This window comes from Scyliorhinus canicula, chromosome 12 (genome assembly GCF_902713615.1).
Source record: "Scyliorhinus canicula chromosome 12, sScyCan1.1, whole genome shotgun sequence".
Lineage (NCBI taxonomy): Eukaryota > Metazoa > Chordata > Chondrichthyes > Carcharhiniformes > Scyliorhinidae > Scyliorhinus > Scyliorhinus canicula.
The window spans coordinates 29,835,836-29,854,863 of record NC_052157.1 but is presented as its reverse complement, the minus strand read 5'-3'; the positions used below and the strand labels follow the sequence as shown (position 1 = coordinate 29,854,863).

Here is a 19,028-nt window from a genome sequence, read left to right as displayed (position 1 = left end):
GCATAGCGGTTAGCACAGTTGCTTCACAGCTCCAGGGTCCCAGGTTCGATTCCCGGCTTGGGTCACTGCCTGTGCGGAATCTGCACGTTCTCCCCGTGTCGGCGTGGGTTTCCTCCGGGTGCTGCGGTTTCCTCCCACAGTCCAAAGATGCGCAGGTTAGGTGGATTGGCCGTGCTAAATTGCCCTTAGTGTGCAAAAAGGTTAGGTGGGATTACTGGGATAGGGTGGAGGCATGGCCTTAAGTGGGCTGCCCTTTCCAAGGGCCGGTACAGACTCGATGGGCCAAGTGGCCACCTTCTGCACTGTAAATTCTATGAAATGGTAATTGAGTTTTGACTGTAAAATATATATTATGGGAAGGAAGGGGGGGGCAGTCGTTGAGGTTAAATGGAACTACAGTGGATGGGAAATTATATCGGGGTCAGGATGGCTAGAAGCAACAGATTATGGTAGAAAGACATGGTGATGATAATAGGTTGGTTTCTATTTTAACCATCTTTTCCTTATAGAATTCCTTTTTTTAAAAAGCGCTTTTATCTTTTAGTCGTAGGAGCCTGATTCCCTGGAGCCAGTGCTTGGAGCTAAATCGGTTTTCTGTATCCCATTGACAGATTCATACCTCCAGGTGTAACTGCATCTAGTGACTGAAAGTTTGGAAAATCAATTTAACTGCATAAATAGTGAAAGCTATCGCACTGACATAGGCCCCCCTACCCCACAATCCGAATTAAGAGAACATGCAAAAGCATCTTTGGTGTATAAATTGTTAGCTTTTTTTTTAAATGAAATGAAGAGTATTACCACAAGCTGCTTCAACTCTCCTTGGGCTATAGTTGTATGAAGACCTTCGATTCTATTGCTCTAACACAGTAATGCAACAATTTGCTCCTAAGTTTTGAACGGGATGATTTGAGTTAAATGTGGTCCCACGTGATTTGCACAAAGGGTTGCACCCTTCCTGGTGAATACCGGGTAATCTTACACATTCCTTGAAAGTGCTGATGGTTTTCCTAAAGCTCGTCTGAGATTCAGGATGTCTTGCTTTCCACTGTGACAATTTCAAAGAATTGATGGTGGATGTTTAAGGAGCAGCACAAATTCAAATTGTTTGTCACATGCGTGGAAGCTTTCAGATGGTCATCCCTGGTTGGAATGCAAAACTTGCCATATATATATATATATATATATAACCCACAACTTTCAGATTCTGTTGTTAATTCTACTGAACCTTGCCCCAAGTTGGCAATTTAAGAACCTGTGAAGTTCAAAAAACAGACAAAGTCTTGAAAAATTATGTAGTAACTCAACATTGAGTGCGTCCAAGTCTTTGCCTGTGCTTATTTACTGCTGAGAAAACGGTGCAGAGAATTTCTCTTTCACAAACCTTAAGGGCTTCAGAATTGAAATAGACTAAGCATAGCTGTGTATAACATTTTGAAGACTTATTTTTACACTACCTTTGTTGATGAAACCCCATTCCCAGTTGACATGTTTTTTTTGTTGCAACTTTGTGTCAATCACTATTTTCTGATTATAAATTCTTCCTTCCTAATTTCCAGGGGTGAAGTAGGAGAGGGGATTGTCTCAGATATTTATAGGGAGCTTATGGGAGCGGAGGACACGGGGGACTGAGGAACTGAAACTTGAGTGGGAGGAGGAGCTTGGTGGGGAGTTGGAGGGAGGCGTATGGGCAGACGCTCTGAGGAGGGTAAATGCAACCGCAACATTTGCCAGACTCGGTCTGAGTCAGTTCAAGGTGGTTCACCGGGCCCACATGACGGTGGCCCGGATGAGCAAATTCTTTGGGCTGGAGGACAAGTGTGCTAGATGTGGGGGAGGACCAGCGAACCATGTCCACATGTTCTGGGCGTGTCCAAAACTCAGGGGATACTGACAGGGATTTGCGGACGTCATATCCCGGGTACTGAAAACAAGGGTGGCGATGAGTCCAGAGGTGGCGATTTTTTGGGTGTCAGAAGACCCGGGAGTACAGGAGGGGATAGAGGCCGATGTTGTGGCCTTTGCTTCCCTGATAGCCCGGCGGCGAATACTGTTGGCCTGGAGGGACACAAAGCCCCCAAAGACCGAAGTATGGCTGTCGGCAAGCTTTCTCGGCTTGGAAAAAAATCAAGTTCGCCTTACGGGGATCACTATCGGGGTTCGCCCGGAGGTGGCAACCATTCATCGACTTCTTCGCGGGGAACTAATCATCAGCAGGTGGGGTTGGGGGTGGGGGGGTGGGGGTAGAATAGTGTAGAGTAGGGGGGAAGAATAGACAGGTCTATTTGCGAGAGTGGTACTGTTATTTGCAATTGGTATCTGCACACTAATGCACATTGTTACTGTTTACAATGCCAAAAATACCTCAATAAAATTGTCTGTTTTAAAAAAAAAAATTCTTCCTTCCACAATAGTACTGGGACTGCTGGTATAAACCTGTCATAGTTCAATGCATTTTCTGGTCAATGGCAGTAGAGCAATCCCTCAGTTTTACATCTCCCAGCTCCTTGCATTGTACTGCCTAACAACTGTCATGTTTGCTGACTTGCCTAGTGTTTACTGATTTACCTAACCTCCCTCACAGACTCCCACTTCACCAGCACATCTGTTTCTGATTCCCCGTATACAATTCCATGGGATGTCGACTGGCAAGAAATAGAAGTGCCTGAGTTGTTGAATTCAATGGATGGATTGTCACATCGGCAGGTTAGATGCCCTGACAGAATTGTGATCATTACAATTTTTTGACTGAGGGAGTGCCATATGGCCATTTCAGTATTAAGCCAGAAATACCATTGTCTTGATCATTATGAAGTTGGTGGTTTAGAAATTTGACCTCACTTCTGTTCACTTCACCTGAATAAGTTGCTTCAATGAGTGAATATTTGTCCTGAGAATGTAGTCAGAATGAATTACTGTATTGAAAGAAGTACTCTAGTGATCCATTTATTTATTCAGTAGAAAATCCTGCCACTGCCCTTTCATTATTTTGCAGTTTCCTAATATATAAAATTAAGGTCCTGTAGTAAGTAAATTGGGCTTGCAAATTGGGCAGCATGGTGGCACAGTGGTCAGCACTGCTGCCTCACAGCGCCAGGGACCTGGGTTTGATTCTGACCTCGGGTGACTGGCTGTGTGGAGTTTACACCTTCTCCCCGTGTCTGCGTGGGATTCCTCCGGGTACTGTGGTTTCCCACCACAGTCCAAAATTGTGCAGGTTAGGTTGATTGGCCATGCTAAATTGTCTCTTAGTGTCCAAAGGTTAGGTGGAGTTCTGTGGAATAGAGTGGGGAACTGGGCCGTAGGAGGGTGCTCTTTCAGAGGGTTGGTGCAGACTTGGTGGGGCGAATGGCCTCCACCTGCACTGTAGAGATACTATGGTTCTGTGAACTAACTACTCTTCTTGAGTTGTCTGCCCAAAGTCAGATCTGACCCACCACCCCCATGATCTCCGCATTGAACAGGGCAAGGAAGAAGGTCCTGAATCCACCCCGGTCAGAGTGAGAATTGAACCCCTTACTGTTAGCACCAATCAAATCCACATAGGTCATCTAGTAAACTGCGCCAACTGTTACCACTTTCTGTCACCCACATAATAATTAGTGCTCTGTAGTCTGACCACGTTATGCTATCAATTTGGAGCAACATGAACCTTCTCCAGCTTTACCGATGGCATGGTCATGTACTTGGCTCCGGCCAGATATTTCCATACTTTAGTGCTTAATTTAATCTTTCTTCCCAGCTCCATAGAATCCCTACAGTGCAGAAAGAGGTTGTTCGACCCATTGAGTCTGCAGTGACCCTCTGAAAGAGCGTTCCACCCTCTCCCAGTAACCCCATCTAACCTTTTGGACACTAAGCGGCAATTTAACATGGCCAATACACCTAACCTGCACATCTTTGGACTGTGGGAGGAAACCGGAGCACCCGGAAGAAACTCACGCAGAAACTGCACATAGACTCGACACTAAAGCATAGAATGAACAACCTCAGTATTTTGTTTGGCCCAAAACTGAGCTTAAGATTATACATCCAGTCAATAGTTAAGGACACCTGCCTTTGCTTTTATTGCATAGACCACCTCTACTCCTCTCCACCTCATCACACCAGGCGTGCTGAAAATGTTACCTGTGCCTTTCTTGTCTCTAGTCTCAAATTTTCCAATTGTCTAACTTATCGACATGGCAATCGTTTCATCCAAAATTCCACCTACCACATCCTCTTTCCTTCTATGTTTTGCACAACCATTGTCCGTATTTTTCAGATCTCCACTGACCTCTCACGGTATTGATTTCAAAAGCCATGTCCTTGTTTCCAGATCCCTCCATAGTCCAACTCGCCCTGTTTTGTAGTCCGTTTCAAACCCCTGAACCTTCTTGCACACTGGTGGCCGGGTGTAGATCTGTACTTGGTTAATATATCTTGTGTGTCGCTGCACTATATATCACTCGACAGAACATAAAACTGAGCTTCATGCGTGAAGTAAATTGTAGCTTAATTCAGTCAGTTTTCAGATGTCTCTTGATCAGGTCAGTTTGCTTGCAAATACAGGGGGCGCGATTCACCGATCGTGGGACTCAGCGTTTCACGACGGCGCGAAACGGTTGCGGGCAGTAGCACTTCTGGCCCCCGCAGGGGGCCTGCACGCCGCTGAGTGGTTCACGCCGCTCCAGCCTTACATCCTGGCGCGGACTGGGGGCGGCGCAAACCCGCGCATGCGGAGTGGCGAACCGGCAACCGAAGCATGCGTGGAACGCTCCAGCCCCGACGCAACATGGCGTGGGGGTTCTGGGGCCGGAAGCCCAACAAAGTAGGCCCGGGGGGAGGGGGGGGAGAGAGAGGAGAGGAGAAAGAGGCCGGCCGGCCGATCGGTGAGCCCCAATCGCGGGCCAGACCCCATCGGAGCCCCCCCCCCCCCCCCCCCCCCCCCGGGAAGGAGCGCTTTTCCTCGCCCCACAGCCCCCCCCCCCCCCGACCCTTTGCACAGAGTTCCCGCTGGCAGCTACCAGGTGTGAACGGCGCCGGTGGGACTCCGCCGTTTCCGCACGCCTGCTCGGCCCATCAAGGCCGGAGAATCGGCGGCATGGCCGTTGACAGTGGCCCACGACCGTCGCCGCGCCACATGCACCGGCGCAAATGGCGACGATTCTCTGCTCCACGGAGAATCCCGCCAAGAGTTTTTTGAAAGTTTGTTTTGTCCAAGCAAGTACAGATGACTGAGTTGAATTTGATACAAATTACAGTCTGGATGATTTCTTCAAATTAAAATACACAATACAGAGAAGTTGGAAATAGACAAAATGACGGCTTTCAGAGCAAAGCACAGGAAATAGTTGAAGAAATAAAGTAAGATGATTCCGGACTGAATTGTTCAAAACCGGCACCTAGCTTTAAGGTACTTGCTATCGTTAATGTTCTGACCCTTTCTGTCTGTGATTGGGTCATAATAATTATAGTTCATTTAATTCGATTGAAATGTCTGTCCATCAAATTTTGATATGGTGTGACTGTGTTCCCACCAAACTTTATCCGTTGCCATGAAGACTGGACGAGGAACTCTGCCTTGATTTACATACTAACAAATGTGTCCTTGCTTCTGTCTGGAGTTTTAATCTGATAATTCTCCTGCTATTCAGCAGTTTTCACTGTCTGTCTGTTTGAACTGTATGACCTTAATAAACCATTTTAATTCTGAACCATTTAAATAAACCATTTTGATTTGGAAACCATTTCTTCCTTTAAACTTATTATATACTAAAAGTTAGATTTCTATCAGCGGGCCAGCATGTATTGCCAATTTAAGAGTCAACCACATTGCTGGTGGGTCTGGAGTCACATATAGACCAGACCAGGCAAGGACGACAGATTTCCTTCCCTAAAGGACATTAGTGAACCAGATGGGTTTTTACGACGATCAGTAATGTTTCATGATCGTCATTAGACTTTTAATTCCAGGTTTGTTTATTGGATTCAAACCCAGGTCTCCAGAGCCTCACCCTGGATTACTAGTCCATAGACAATACCACTACGCCACTGCCTCCCCTTTTATATATGCTGTATTTTCCTTTCCAACCTAATCCATCTGGCTATTGTTCCCCTTTCAAAAACACCCTAAAAACCTTGGGCGGAATTCTCCGACCCCCCGCAGGGTCGGCGAATCGCCCGGGGCCTTGGTAAATCCCGCCCCCGCTGTGGACGGAATTCTCCGCCACCCGGGAATCGGCGGGGGCGCGAATTGCGCCCCGCCGGTTGGCGGGCCCCCCACGGTGATTCTCAGGCCCACGATGGGCCGAAGTCCCGCCGCTGTCAGGCCTCTCCCGCAGACGTGGTTTAAACCACCTCTGGTGCCGGCGGGAGCAGGCAGCACGAGCAAGCCCCGAGGTCCTTGGGGGGGGGGGGGGGGGGGGGGCGGGGGGGCGATCGGACCCGGAGGGTGCCCCCACGGTGGCCTGGCCCGCGATCGGGGCCCACCGATCGGCCGGCGGGCCTGTGCCATGGGGGCACTCTTTTTCTTCCACCGCCGCCAAGGCCTCCACCATGGCGGAGGCGGAAGAGACCCCCCTCCACCGCGCATGCGCCGGTGGTGACGTCAGCGGCCGCTGACGCTCTGGCGCATGCGCGGACTCACGCCAACTGGCAAAGGCCTTTCGGCCAGCCCTGTCGCCGGTTGGCGTGGCGCCAAAGGACATTGGCGCCAGTCGGTGGAGCGGGAGCCACTCCGGCGCGGGCCTAGCCCCTGAAGGTGCGGTGAATTCCGCACCTTTGGGGAGGCCCGACGCCGGAGTGGTTGGCGCCACTCCGCTACACCGTGAATCCCCGCCCCGCCTGGCAGGGGAGAATATCGCCCGTTATCTTTTAGACTGAACCCAGTTAGCTTCCTTCACTCTACCTCCTCAAATTCAACCCATTTTCAACTCATAAAAGAGCTGGGATGTTTTGCTGTGTACTTGAAATTTATCATTTAATCACTAAGTACTCTTTTTGTAGTTTACTGATCACTAATGAGATTATTTTCCAATTTGCAGTCGACCGGCCTGCGTATTGCGAGGTATTTTCGATGGAGCCGTACATTGATGCTATTCAAGATAAACAAATGCAGCGAGATTATGGAATTCAGATCAGGTTTATTCAAGATGCACAAGAGCAAGCAACCCGGGCACAAAAATCTCAGACTGCCCGTAACAAATCGGGGTCTTACGGAGTCAGCATTAGGGTGCAGGGAATTGATGGGCAGCCATATGTAGTGCTGAACAGCAACCAGGAAGGACATCTGCAAATGTTTGAGCCTCCACCTGAAAATGGTTACTTTGATCAAACTTTGTCTCAGGTTGGTTCTGGCCCCTTTGCAAGAGGACAGGGAAATAGGTTCTCCAATAATGGCCATTTCACCTATCCAGAGCAACTACACTACAATTCAATTAAGCCATCCCCTTATCCACAGCTGCCTATGCCAGCAGTAGAAACCTCGAAGATCGAGGTTGATAAAAAACACACAAAAGCAGGCAACTTACTAAATTTCCAAAAGCACCCTGAAATCCTGAAGCCGTATGACCCGGAGAAGAGCCTCTTGAACTGCATCAGCCAACAAACACCGACTAGTAGCAAGTTGTCAGAGAGGAGCAGAGACAAGCCATTTTGCCATTTACCCAAGTCTGAATTTCCAGATAAGTTAGATACAAGACTGCCGAGTTCAGTAAAATCCAGTGATGAGAAAGGTTATTTCAGTAAGACCACAACCATGGAAGATCCCACCAGGAAAGCTGCTGGGTCTGCCAATAGAAAACTGGAGGCACTGAACACCAATCGAAGATGCCAAAACAATACTAGTACTGATTCAGAAGATTCTCGGAGAGCACGGCCAGATTTGCTTCCTTTGCGTCGGCAAGATTCAACCGGAAGAGGTTTTGATGCTTCCAGATCACGAAGGTCGTCATCTTCAACTCCAACATCAGCAGGCTCAGACAAGCTAAATCCTTCATACAAGCTGTGGTCAGATGATCCAGACGAGGAGCTTTCTGCCGAAAATGTAAACCGCCACGAGAACAGGAGGTACATTCCCTTTTTTCCAGGCACTGGTCGCGATATTGACTCGGGCTCTATTCCTGGGGTGGATGAATTGATTGATAAATTTGATGGAACAAAAGGACAGCCCCGGCGAGGTAGGTCTGCAAGGAGAAACCGGATTGATCCAGAAGATCGAAGGCGATCCCGAAGTGCAGACAGTGCTTTTCCACTTCAATCGCAAGGTAATTCTGCTTGTCTCGACCAAAACAGTAAAAAACTTGGAACATCAAACGAACATTTGTTGAGACCATCGCAGTTATGCCGTAAAAATTCTGCCTCACAAAGTTTACAAAACCCTGCTTCTTGTGATAACGTGCCTGCCAATTATGCTTCTACCACTGGTAGTCTTGGTAGGCGTCAAACGCAACATGCAGAAAGCCAGGGAAACCTGAGGTTTGGTTATATGAAGAGTCCAGGTGGGACTGAAGTGAATGGTGGTGTGACTCATGAACAGAGTGAGAGAATCTTTGGTAAATCCTCCACACTCCCTCCAGGTACAAACAATAAAACTGAAGCCAAAAAGGAGGAGATAACTTCTGTTACACAACTAAACACTAGTAAAACAACCCCTTTCCACCTTGGGATCAGTAAGAGTTCAGATTCCAAGCAACGCAATGCTCACACAAGCCAAACTGCCCGTGATCATGATTTGCAGGTAAGCATTCGAGCTGTGAGTATCTAAAATATATATTTTTTTAAAAGGATGATTTAATTCCCAATGACCTTAAGAGTGATGTATTGGCAGATGCTGGGTGTCCGTCGAAAAGTCATTGGGAACTGGTGAGATATTGCTTTGGGATAGCAAATGTCAGATACAGATTATAATGAATTTGCTGTTAAAGTTTTGGGAAAAAAAGAGAATGTGGCACCTTAAATAATACTTTCTCTACAAAACATGATGTATCATTAAGCATTAATTTGGTATTTGACTCTGAGGACATTTATGTAAATACTGTCCTGCTGTTGCTATAATTCGGGTTGAAGCAGCTATCATAGATCCACAAAATAATATTAGATCTGAGATGTTAATGTAGTGTCTGAATGTTCAAATAGCCTCCTCCTTAAAAAAATTAATTTAGAGTACCCAATTCTTTTTTTTCCCCCCAATTAGGGGACAATTTAGTGTGGCTAGTCCACCTACCCTGCACACCTTTTGGGTTGTGAGGGTGAGACCCACACATCCATAGGAAAATATGCAAACTCCAGACGGGGTCTTGATTGAACCAAGGTCCTCGGTGCCGTGAGGCAGCAGTGCTAACCATTGGGCCACCTTGCTGCCCCTACAAATAAGCTCATCTTAAGGAATAAAATTAATTGATACGAGCACTGCAGCTCAATAATTATGAATCATCCCCCCCCCCCAAAGTTTGTTGACTCCTGCCAACATTGCGAGGAGCCCAACATTGGACCCTATCAACACTACATGTGTCATGCACCATGCTAATTTGCTGATATTCATAGGCAGCAGTGCACTGTAGCATAGATTGGCCAAGAGATCCATTACCAGGCTAATTTGATGTAAAGTTGCCGATATTTGTTGGTGGAGGATGCAAGGTTGGCCTTGTAAGGTTCCAGTTTCTCATCCGGTGACTGCAGCTCTCCCATTTAAAGCATTTGAAGTCATCCTCTGAAGCTCAACGGCTCACTTATTTTGTTACCATTTGATTGTCACTCCAATAGAGATTGTTGTTAGCGTTTCTCTCTCAAAGAAGGAGCCAAAGAAGAACAAACTTGGCAAGTCATGGATAGACTGGCCAAACTCCTTGTTACGCCACCGACTGAATCTAGTGTTAGCTGGCAATGCCAGAAGAAAGGTAGGTGGTCACTCATCTTGTGCAAAGAGACTTGCAGCAATATCCAGCATTGGGACATTGTCAGTAGCACTCAAGATATCACCTACTTCTTCCCATTCCCAGGCCACACTATAGGGCACCTACCATATCCGTTAATTTGCTCTGCACAGATGGGTGACTGCATCATTTAACAAATCCACCGTTTCTATCTTTTTCCCCCATTGAATGGCAACAGCAATGTGACAGGCTGCCCAATTTTACCATTCTGGAGGATTTCCCATAGAAAGTCCACATGGTGATCTGGCTCCCTGAGTAGAATATTAGATCTGTGTGACCAGAATATGCCCTCCTACACATCTCCTCGTTGAACCAGGATTAGTCACCTAGCTTGATGGAGGAATAAGGGATCAACCAGGTCATGATGTTACCGATTGTAGTGATGTACAATTCTGCTGTATCATCATAGGTACCCGGTTTCCGAACCTATGGTTCTGTTGTTAACCTATCCCACCTAGCTCGGTGTCACATGGCATAATGGAGGGTGTCCTTATTGTAAAGGTAGGATTTGGTCCCACGAGTTCTGTACATTGGTTACTTATGCCAATGTTGTCATGGACTGACATACCAGCAAAAGATGGATTGTTGAAATAGAGGTCAAGTAGGTTATTCTCACAACCTGCAACAAGCCTAGTCTGGGCAGCCGCACCAATCTGGACTTGACAAACAGTTTTGGTAATACTGAGCCACTCATGGTAATGAACATTTAGATTCCCCACTCGCAATACATTCTGCGCCTTCGCTATATTCAATTCCTTCTCCACATGGTGTTCACCATGGAGCAGTTCTGGTTCATCAACAAACAATGTGAAGCATCTTGCCACTTTAGAACATAGAACATAGAACAGTACAGCACAGAACAGGCCCTTCGGCCCTCGATGTTGTGCCGAGCAATGATCACCCTACTCAAACCCACATATCCACCCTATACCCGTAACCCAACAACCCCCCCTTAACCTTACTTTTTAGGACACTACGGGCAATTTAGCATGGCCAATCCACCTAACCCGCACATCTTTGGACTGTGGGAGGAAACCGGAGCACCCGGAGGAAACCCACGCACACACGGGGAGGACGTGCAGACTCCACACAGACAGTGACCCAGCCGGGAATCGAACCTGGGACCCTGGAGCTGTGAAGCATTTATGCTAACCACCATGCTACCGTGCTGCCCCACTTTCTCTGGCATCAGCTTTTCATTTCCAGATTTAAAAAAAAATTAATTCAAATTCTTCAGTAATTAGTGGGACTAATTATCTGGATCATTTTTTTTTTTCAAGCCTCAGAAATACCGAGTTCCCAAACATGTGATCCGTTTCCAATGACTTGGCTTCTGCAAAAGGTGAAAGTATTTTCATTGGCAGGAATTTCTGGGCTTTTGATAAAACAAATGCGCTGCAGGAACTCACCAAGGCTCCTCAGACAGCACCTTCCAAACCCATCACCACTGCCACCTAAAAGGACAAGGGCAGCAGATACCTGGAGCCACCACCACCTGGATGTTCCCCTCCCAGCCACCCACCATCCTGACTTGGAAATATATCGCCGCTCCCTCACTGTCGCTGGGTCAAAATCCTGGACCTCCCTCCCTAACCTCACCCTGGGTGTACCTACACCACATGGACTTCAGCGGTTTAAGAAGGCAGCTCAACGCCACCTTCTTGAGGACAATTTGGGCTACGAAATAAATGCTGGCTGAGCCAATGACACCCACAACCTATGGGTGAATAAAAGAAATTCACTTGAATTGAAGCTCCAATTACGGTCTTGAAATAGCTGAAATTTCGGAGTGTGGCTATTACCTAAAGGTTATTTAGGTTATCAGCTGAATTAAAAATTAAACTTGTGTGTTTTAATAGCGTGCCAACTTAATTACATTTTTAATTTTGTCAAACATTTTTAGGTAACTCCTGACCTTCTGAAAGACCAACAAATGAATGAGGAGACTGCAAAAGAGATCCTTTACAACTGTCTTAAAGTGGGGTTGGTATCCAAGGCAACGTAAATATTGGTTTGCATATGTTGTCCAAGCTTGAAATTGATGTTCGAAACCTTATTAAATGTACATTTTTCCAAAATCATTGAAGCTTAAGAGAAATGGTTTTAGAGATAGAACTTGATGGTTGTTGACATTAAACATCCTCTGCTCATTTTCGCTCGGATCCAGGTTGTTACGTTGTGCAGTTGAATCCCTTAGTGCTTTGTGCGACACATATAAAACAAACTGGGGGCTGAAGAAATATTTAACCGTTTGGAAACTCCTAATCTCCGTAATAGATGCTGCTTTTGTCTGTGTGGAATTTTTACGATTTATTTGTGTATTGTACCTGTGAGCTTCCTGTGCTTAAATATTAATTATTCAATGACCCAGGAGCACTTATCTTACAAGTGTCAGGGGAGATTCAGCTCACAGGTTGATTTAACTGTGAATGCTTAATGAGGGAGCAGAATTTTGTTTTGTATCCTTGTAATCCAGTGTGAATTATTTAATTTGTTTACAGCTAAACTTATTCCATTTACACATTTTAGCCCAAAGGCTGTAGCTATATATTTAATGGAGTAATGAAATGTACAAGTTTAAATTTGTGTAAAATGAACATCCGCAGTAATTCAGCTATTTTCTGCATTTATAAAAAGTGATTTGTCCAATAATTTAAACTGAGCAATGGAAGTCACTTACTACTGCACTTTCAGATTGCCTACTGTCTAGCCTTTGACCTTCCATTCATCATGATATTTCTTCAGCTAACAATCTGTTTAGTTAAACGCTCCCCCACCCCCCACATTGCCTTTGTACCCATTAAAACCATTGCTTTTATAGAATCCCTACAGTGCAGAAGGTCATTCGACCCATCGAGTCTGCACTGACCCTCTGAAAGAGCACTCTACATTATCCCCGTAACCCAATTACCCCATCTAACCTTTTGGACACTAAACGGCAATTTAGCATGGCCAATCCACCTAACCTGCACATCTTTGGACTGTGGGAGGAAACCGGAGGAAACTCACGCAGACATGGGGAGAACGTACAAACTCCACAAAGACAGTCATCTAAGGCTGGAATTGAACCCGGGTCCCTGGTGCTGTGAGAAAGCAGTGCTAACCACTGTGCCACCACGCTGCCCATTTCTCTCACCTTGGTTGCTCTTTTGAATATTTCCCTCATTTCAGCCTCATGTCGAAAGGACACAGACTTGAAAGCACGTAGTGGACATTTGGCTCCATCATTCATCATCGGATCTGGCTGGACTACTCAAGGCACTATTAGGTCCTGCTGGGGTTGAGAACATCACAGACATTCTAACTATTAGAATACTGCATGTGTACTCACCTACTTAAGAAAGGCTAGAAAGGGAAACTAGGGAATTATAGAGCAGTTAGCCTAACATCCAGTTGTTGGGAAATTACTATTGTCTATAATTAAGGGGAGGGTGACTGAAGAACTTGCAGAGTTTTTAGTGGATTAGAGTGTGCCACCAAATATTTCCAAAGGGCAGGTGTAGCCCTGACAACGCTGATTTAAATTTTGAGGAGGTGACTAAAGCAGTGAACTTGGGTATGTCAGTGCATGTTAGTTGTATGGAATTCCAGAAGGTATTTGATAAAGTACTTGATGAGAGAGTGTTAGCTAAAGTTGAAGGCCCCGGAATTGAAGGCAAATTATTGGTTAAACCTGTTGACCTTGGAGGGGATGCAGCATGGAGTGCCTAAAAATTGGAACCAGGTCATTTAGGAGTTTAGGAAGCGAGACACTACTAGAGTCAAAAGATATCCTAACCAGCACCAAACATCATCCGTCTACTAGCTGAGCTACATTGGCTCATAATCCAGAATACCCCAGTTTTAAAATTATCACCCTTGTTTACAAATCCTTCTGTGGCTTCATCTCTCCCTTCCTCTTTAGGTTCCTCCAACTTAATGGTCACCATGGTCCTCCAATTCTGGCCACTTGCCCATTCCTAATTCTAATTGTTCCACCGTTCGGGGCGATACCATCAGCTATTGAAGCCCTAAACTTTGGAATTCACTCCCCAAACTCTCACTTTAAGCCTTAAAAAAAACTACCCCTTGGACTTTGCGAAGCCAAAGTCTAAGTTATTGTTGTAAATAGTGCAGCAAAATTCATTCCTCAAAAATTAAAATGATCAGATAATCTGAATGAAGCGGCTTTGAGTTAAGAAAGTTGGACTCCCATGTTTCGATTGCAAACTTGAAGTGCGCCTGCAGGTTTTTTTATTCAATGGTATTTATAGTTAATTTTTAAATTGTCTTGATTACTTTCAAATGTAACCTTATTTAAATGGAAACTTAATCCAGCATAAAAGAGACCTTCTGATATATTCTGCTGACAAACCGGATTCAGAGTGTTCTGAACTCAGTGTTCAGTGTTGAGTCATTTGACTGGTAACTTTATTCCACTCCTTTACTGATGGTGGGATACAGAATCATTTAAAAAAAAAAAAATTTAGAGTACCCAATTCTTCTTGTTTTCATAATTAAGGATCAACTTTAGCGGAGCCAATTCACCTACCCTGCACATCTTTTTGGGGTTGTGGGGGTGAGACCCACGCAGACACGGGGAGAATGTAGGGATACAGATTTATAAAGGATGACAGCTCGGCACAGGTGCCCATTTATTGGTGGTGAACCATGACGGTGCGTCTCATCAGTTTGTTTGACTAAGATATATCAGTTCAGTCGACGTTCAGTAACGATTGATGGTAGGAATTTGGCTGCTTTTCCTTCTTGTTTGACACGTAGCTGTAGCCCCAGCGATGCTGAGGCAAATTGTGGCGACTTACGTGCTGCCTTAGCCGAGATCAGCACCGGCTTGAGATCTTCCATACGGAAGGCCTTTCCCGAGGTGATGTCAAAGGGGTGCTTGTCAGGAGTGTGCACATGTGTCGTGTACACTGTTTTGGAACCCCGAGAACACTATGCAGGGGGAAATACGGGCTCTACCAACCCAAATTGTTTCGCCCAATATGTTTGTCTCGGGCACACTCCAACTCACACATTTATATGTTAAGGCATTGGTGTAATCCTCTTTTTCAAAAATTGCTTTCCATAGGTTCAAAGATTGATACTGTATGTACCTGGACTTCCGAAAGGTGTTTGATAAAGTGCCACATAACCAGTTTATCTATCAGCAAACCCCTGGTATAAAAGGCACAATGGCACCATAGATAGAAAATTGGCTGAGCGACAGAAAGTAGAGTGTAGCAGTGAACAATTGTTGACAGACTGGAGGAAGGTTTACACTGGGATTTCCCAGGGCTCAAGACGAGGACTTTTTAATTTCTTGATCTGTATTAATGACCTAGCCTTGGGTGTACAGGGCACAATTTCAATATTTGCAGATGACTTTGAGGGATTGTGGCCTGTGAGGAGGTTAGTGATAGAGGCCATAGGCTGGTGGAATGGGTGGATATTTGGCAAGTTGAAATTTAATGCAGAGTAGTGTGATGTGATACCTTTTAGTAGGAAGAGCAATTCCATGCATGCCGGAACAGAGAGACCTGAGGGTGTATGTGCGCAAATCATTGAAGGTGGTCGGGCATGTTGAAAAAGTGGGTCATAAGGCTTATAGGATCCTGAGCTTTATTAATAAAAGGCCTGGAGTAGAAAAGCAAATCAGCTATGGTGGTTTGACTTCAGCTGGAATATTACGCAAAATTCTGGGCACCACACTTTCAGATGCATGCGAAAGCCTCAAAGAGTCTGCAGAAAAGACTGACGAGAATTCTTTCCGGATGAAGAATTCCAGTTGTGTGGCTAGATTGGAGAAACTGGGGTTGCTCTCCTTGGGTTGAGAGGAGACTTGATGGAGATGGTCAAAATCATACGGGGTCTAGACAGAGTAATTAGGGAGAAATTGTTCTGATTGGCAAAAGGCGGGGAGGGGGGAACCACGGGACGCTGATTTGGAGCGAATGGCAAAAGAACCAACAGCGACATCAGGAAAAAGTTTTTTTTTTTACACAGTGAGTGGTTCAGATCTGGAATGCACTGCCTGAGAGTGTGGCCGAGGAGGATTCAAACGCGGCTTTCAAAAGGGAATTGGATAAGATGCTGCAGGGAGAAAATATGCTGGTCTATGGGATGGGGGACTAGCTGCATCGCCATTACAGAGAGCGACCATGGGCTTGACTGACCAAATGGCCTACTGTGCCATAACCTCTCTGTACAATATACTGCATGTTTTCTGCTGCGATCTGGTTTAATTGCATGCAACATTTACGGTAAAGAATCCTCCCTAGGAAAACTAATTTGAAGTACTTGGTTACAATTCACCCTCAGCTGGAAATGCCAGCTTATGCTAAAGATTTCAAAATCTGTCAACATTTCAACTTGACACCTCAATAATTTAAATGCTTGTGTGTGTTTCTTTAAACCTCTTTTGCTGTGGTTATTATTGGAACTGATCGCAGTCTGTACCCTTGTACAAATATCTAAGAAACCCACAGATTAAAGCGGCGAACTGCAATTGCAGAAAATATGAAATAAATGTGTGAAATAAGCAACTGGTCTTAGGGTACCTGTCAAAGAGAAAAAAACCCACAGGTTAATGTTTTGAGCGTGGACTGTTGGCTAGAACAGGAAACTCGGAGAAAAGCAAGTTTTCTCCGGCAAATCAAAATAAAATAAATGGGTTGAGGGAAGGGGGCAGGTAAAGATTAGGAATGCTGACTAATGGCAGAGAGGAGATCATGGAGAAATAGCCAAAGTGAAATTGTTTGGTAGCAGCACGTAAAAAATTGGCTTACACTTGAATGGATAAGCTCATGGGTGGCACGGTGGCCCAGTGTTTAGCACTGCTGCCTCACGTTGGCGAGGACCCGGGTTCGATCCCAGCCCGTGTGAAGTTTGCAGATTCTCCCCATGCCTGCGTGGGTCTCACCCGCACAGCCCAAAGACGTGCAAGGTAGGTGAATTGGCCAAATTGCCCCTTAATTGGAAAACAAATATAATTGGGTACTCTAATTTTTAAAAAAAATTGAACGGATAAGCTCCAACTTCTTGTGACATTTTTAGTGGGTAGGTATCGCGACTTCACAGCCCTCTGTTTGTGAGGTTATTGTGCAGTGAAGCTTATGGAGGGGCAGACAGTTTCTCAATTTCCGTATTTCACCATGCACGATTTGGTGCCAAAAGTTGCTCTCTGATTTACCCGATAATGGTGTTAAGCACTGATTATCCTAATTCCCACCAAAGAATCTGTGCTTCGGTTCCAGGGGTAAAAGTCCCACTGCCTAAAATCTCTCGCCACTCTATGGTTTCCTTCTGGTAAATCTATAATTATGCTCCCTTCCATAGTGGAGCACTTACAACTGCACACAGTCTTGTCCTTGTGGCCCAACTGTTGTGCTGTAAATTTTCTCTTGTTATACATTGGGCTCCTTTTAAAAAGGGTTTCCTGGGCAACAGTCGACCTCTTTGGTCGTCTGTAAGCACCCGGCCAGTGTAAATGGAATTTACTCTTTTTGTTGCCAGATATAAAGTTTCCGTTCTGGTTCTGAGATATCTCTGTGACGTGCATTCGGTGCGTTTTTCTCCATTAAAGGTACTGTATAAATACAAATTTTTGTTGTGCTCTCCTAGCACAATACCTGCTGCCCAGAGAAAGGGGGAGAGAAAATGACAACCTCATGTTGTGCGATAAATATCCCTGCACACCAGGAAAACCTTGACACAGCATCATGCAGGCTGCCACTTCACCGAGGATTTGTAAGGAAGAGAAACAGAAGGCTTTTATAATCATGCTAATAACTCAAAGGAAGGCAGAACGTTCCAGATCGGGAGGACAGGGCAATAAGTAATTGAATTGTAAATTAAAATTAAAAGCCCTCAGGTGTGAAAGGGAGTAACGACAAATTGTATCTATAGAGCAGCTTTAGCGCCGCCTTCCAGGCACTTCACAGGAGCGAAGTCAAACAAGAAAATTGATACTGAATCAAAGAAGGAGCCACTTTGGGCTGGCACGGTGGCGCCGCCTCACGCGGCTGAGGTCCCGGGTTCCATTCCGGCCCTGGGTCACTGTCTGTGTGGACTTTGCAGATACTCCTGGTGTCTGTGTGGGTCTCACCCCCCACAACCGAAAGATGTGCAGGGTCGGTGGATTGGCTGCGCTACATTGCCACTTAATGGGAAAAAATGAATTGGGCTCTCTAAATTTATTTTAAAAAACACTCTGTGGAGTGGCATGCGACACAGTAGTTAGCCCTGGGACTACGGTGCTGAGGACCCTGGTTCGAATCCCAGCCCTGGGTCACTGTCCGTGAGGAGTTTGCACATTCTCCCCGTGTCTGTGTGGGTTTCACCCCCACAACCCAAAGATGTGCAGGTTAGGTGGATTGGCCACATTAAATTGTCCCTTAACTGGGGAAAAAAAAATAATTGGGTGCTCTAAATTAAAAAAAAAACACTCTGCACACAGTAAATAATCTAGGCATTATAAAATGATTCTGTCAAACTGAAATTAGAAATCACCTCGTGAGAACGCCGAGGAATTTTCGTTAAATGCTTATTTCTTTCTCTCATATCTGCAAGGAAAGCTGGGCTCTGAGTATTGACACTGTTTTCAATATCAATATTTTAATGAAGATGTATCGGGCGGTATTCTCCGCTCCCAGGACTAAGTGCCCACGCCATCGTGAAAGGCATCACATTTCACAACGGCGCGAACAGGTCCTGGGTGCGACCTATTCTGGCCCCCACAGAGGGCCAGCACGGCGCTGGAGTGGTTCACGCCACTCCAGCGTCCCTACGCGGTGCCGAATGGGCACCGGTCCAACCCGCGCATGCGCAGTTGGGCCGCGGCATTCTGCGCATGCGCGGGGAACTTATTACTCGTGCCGGCCCCTCACCAACATGGCGCTGGGGTTCTGGGGTCGGCCGCAGAAGGAGGTAGGCCGGGGGGGGGGGGGGGGGGGGGGGGGGGGGTCGCCAATTGGTGGGCCCCGGTCGTGGCCCCCTCCTCCGGTGAAGTAGCCCCCCCCTCCCATTTAAAGCCCCCCTGGGGGTGTGCAGGGTAGGTATATTGGCCACGCTAAATTGCCCCTTAATTGGGGAGAAAAGGAATTGGGGGCTTCAAATTTAAAAACAAAGAGGCCT

At 46.0% G+C, this 19,028-nt stretch overlaps 1 protein-coding gene across 7 annotated transcripts in view; it reads left to right on the top strand.

The window, feature by feature from the left end:
* Positions 1-19,028, top strand: part of cgnl1 (cingulin-like 1) — a 174,069-nt gene that overhangs the window by 45,765 nt on the left and 109,276 nt on the right. For 5 of the 7 annotated variants that reach the window (XM_038813300.1, XM_038813298.1, XM_038813299.1 and 2 more), the window contains 2 exons: positions 7,026-8,719; positions 11,818-11,897. In XM_038813300.1, coding sequence (XP_038669228.1) covers positions 7,058-8,719; positions 11,818-11,897 — 1,742 coding nt within the window. In that variant the 5' untranslated portion in view covers positions 7,026-7,057. Of the gene's footprint in view, positions 1-2,584; positions 2,707-7,025; positions 8,720-11,817; positions 11,898-19,028 lie in introns of all 7 variants that reach the window. The other 2 variants (XM_038813302.1, XM_038813301.1) reach the window with 1 other exon arrangement.